This window comes from Penaeus monodon, chromosome 25, assembly GCF_015228065.2.
Source record: "Penaeus monodon isolate SGIC_2016 chromosome 25, NSTDA_Pmon_1, whole genome shotgun sequence".
Taxonomy (NCBI): domain Eukaryota; kingdom Metazoa; phylum Arthropoda; class Malacostraca; order Decapoda; family Penaeidae; genus Penaeus; species Penaeus monodon.
Window position 1 is genome coordinate 43450996 of NC_051410.1, and position 853 is coordinate 43451848.

At 46.5% G+C, this 853-nt stretch overlaps 1 protein-coding gene across 1 annotated transcript in view; it reads left to right on the forward strand.

Moving 5' to 3' along the window:
• Positions 1-755, forward strand: part of LOC119589472 (ileal sodium/bile acid cotransporter-like) — a 4723-nt gene extending 3968 nt beyond the window's left edge. Inside the window, exons 3-4 of the mRNA XM_037938074.1 lie at positions 75-280; positions 461-755. Coding sequence (XP_037794002.1) covers positions 75-280; positions 461-713 — 459 coding nt within the window. The 3' untranslated portion in view covers positions 714-755. The remainder of the gene's footprint in view (positions 1-74; positions 281-460) is intronic.
• The last annotated feature ends 98 nt before the right edge of the window (positions 756-853 follow it).

Sequence of the window (853 nt, forward strand, 5' to 3'; positions counted from 1 at the left end):
TCTTTATTCATGTAGCTTTATCTTTGGAATCGCTAAAAATAATTTCCCTTACCTGTACAAAATGTTCCGGTTAGCTCTGGGGGCACATGCGACGGCCGATCGGTGCTGTGGTCGGGATGCTTGGCCAGTTCCTTGTGTTGCCGGCTACCGGGTTCGCTCTCTCCCTCGCCTTCGGTCTCCAGCCCTACGAAGCTCTGGGCGTCCTTATGATCTCCTGCAGCCCCGGCGGATCCTTCTCCAATTTCTTTACCTTCTGGGTTGATGGCGATTTGGCTCTCAGGTGTATATATATCCCTTTATGGACTATAAAGCCGGTGAATGGATGGAGATATTGCATATTCACTGAAAACCAGGTTTGCTTTCGCATACCAGTGAAAAGAGCTTACGGTGAAATATATAGAAAATACAGCAATTGCATCATTTTCATTCATACCCTTTCCTACATTACACGCTACTGCAGCATCATGATGACCACATGCTCCTCTCTGCTGGCGTTTGGCGGAATGCCCTTTAATCTGTGGCTGTACTCACGGCACTGGATGAGCGACGACTCAACAACTCTCGTCATCCCCTTCGGAAGCATCATCACCTCCCTTGCCTTCATCACCGTGCCTGTTGTCATCGGCATGATCATCCGTCATTTCCACGAGAAGGCTGCCAGCATCATCACTAAAGTTGGATCACTTTTTCTTGTGCTTGGGAAATATGTCTAACGCGGGTTTACGTAATCTAGAGACCTAAACAAATGGGCAGGGTCAAACAGTAACAAGAGAGAAGATTTTGTTGTGAATTTATGATATTTACTAAACTGAACATGGTTAGTTTCCTCTGACGTGCGCACTCTTTACTCTTT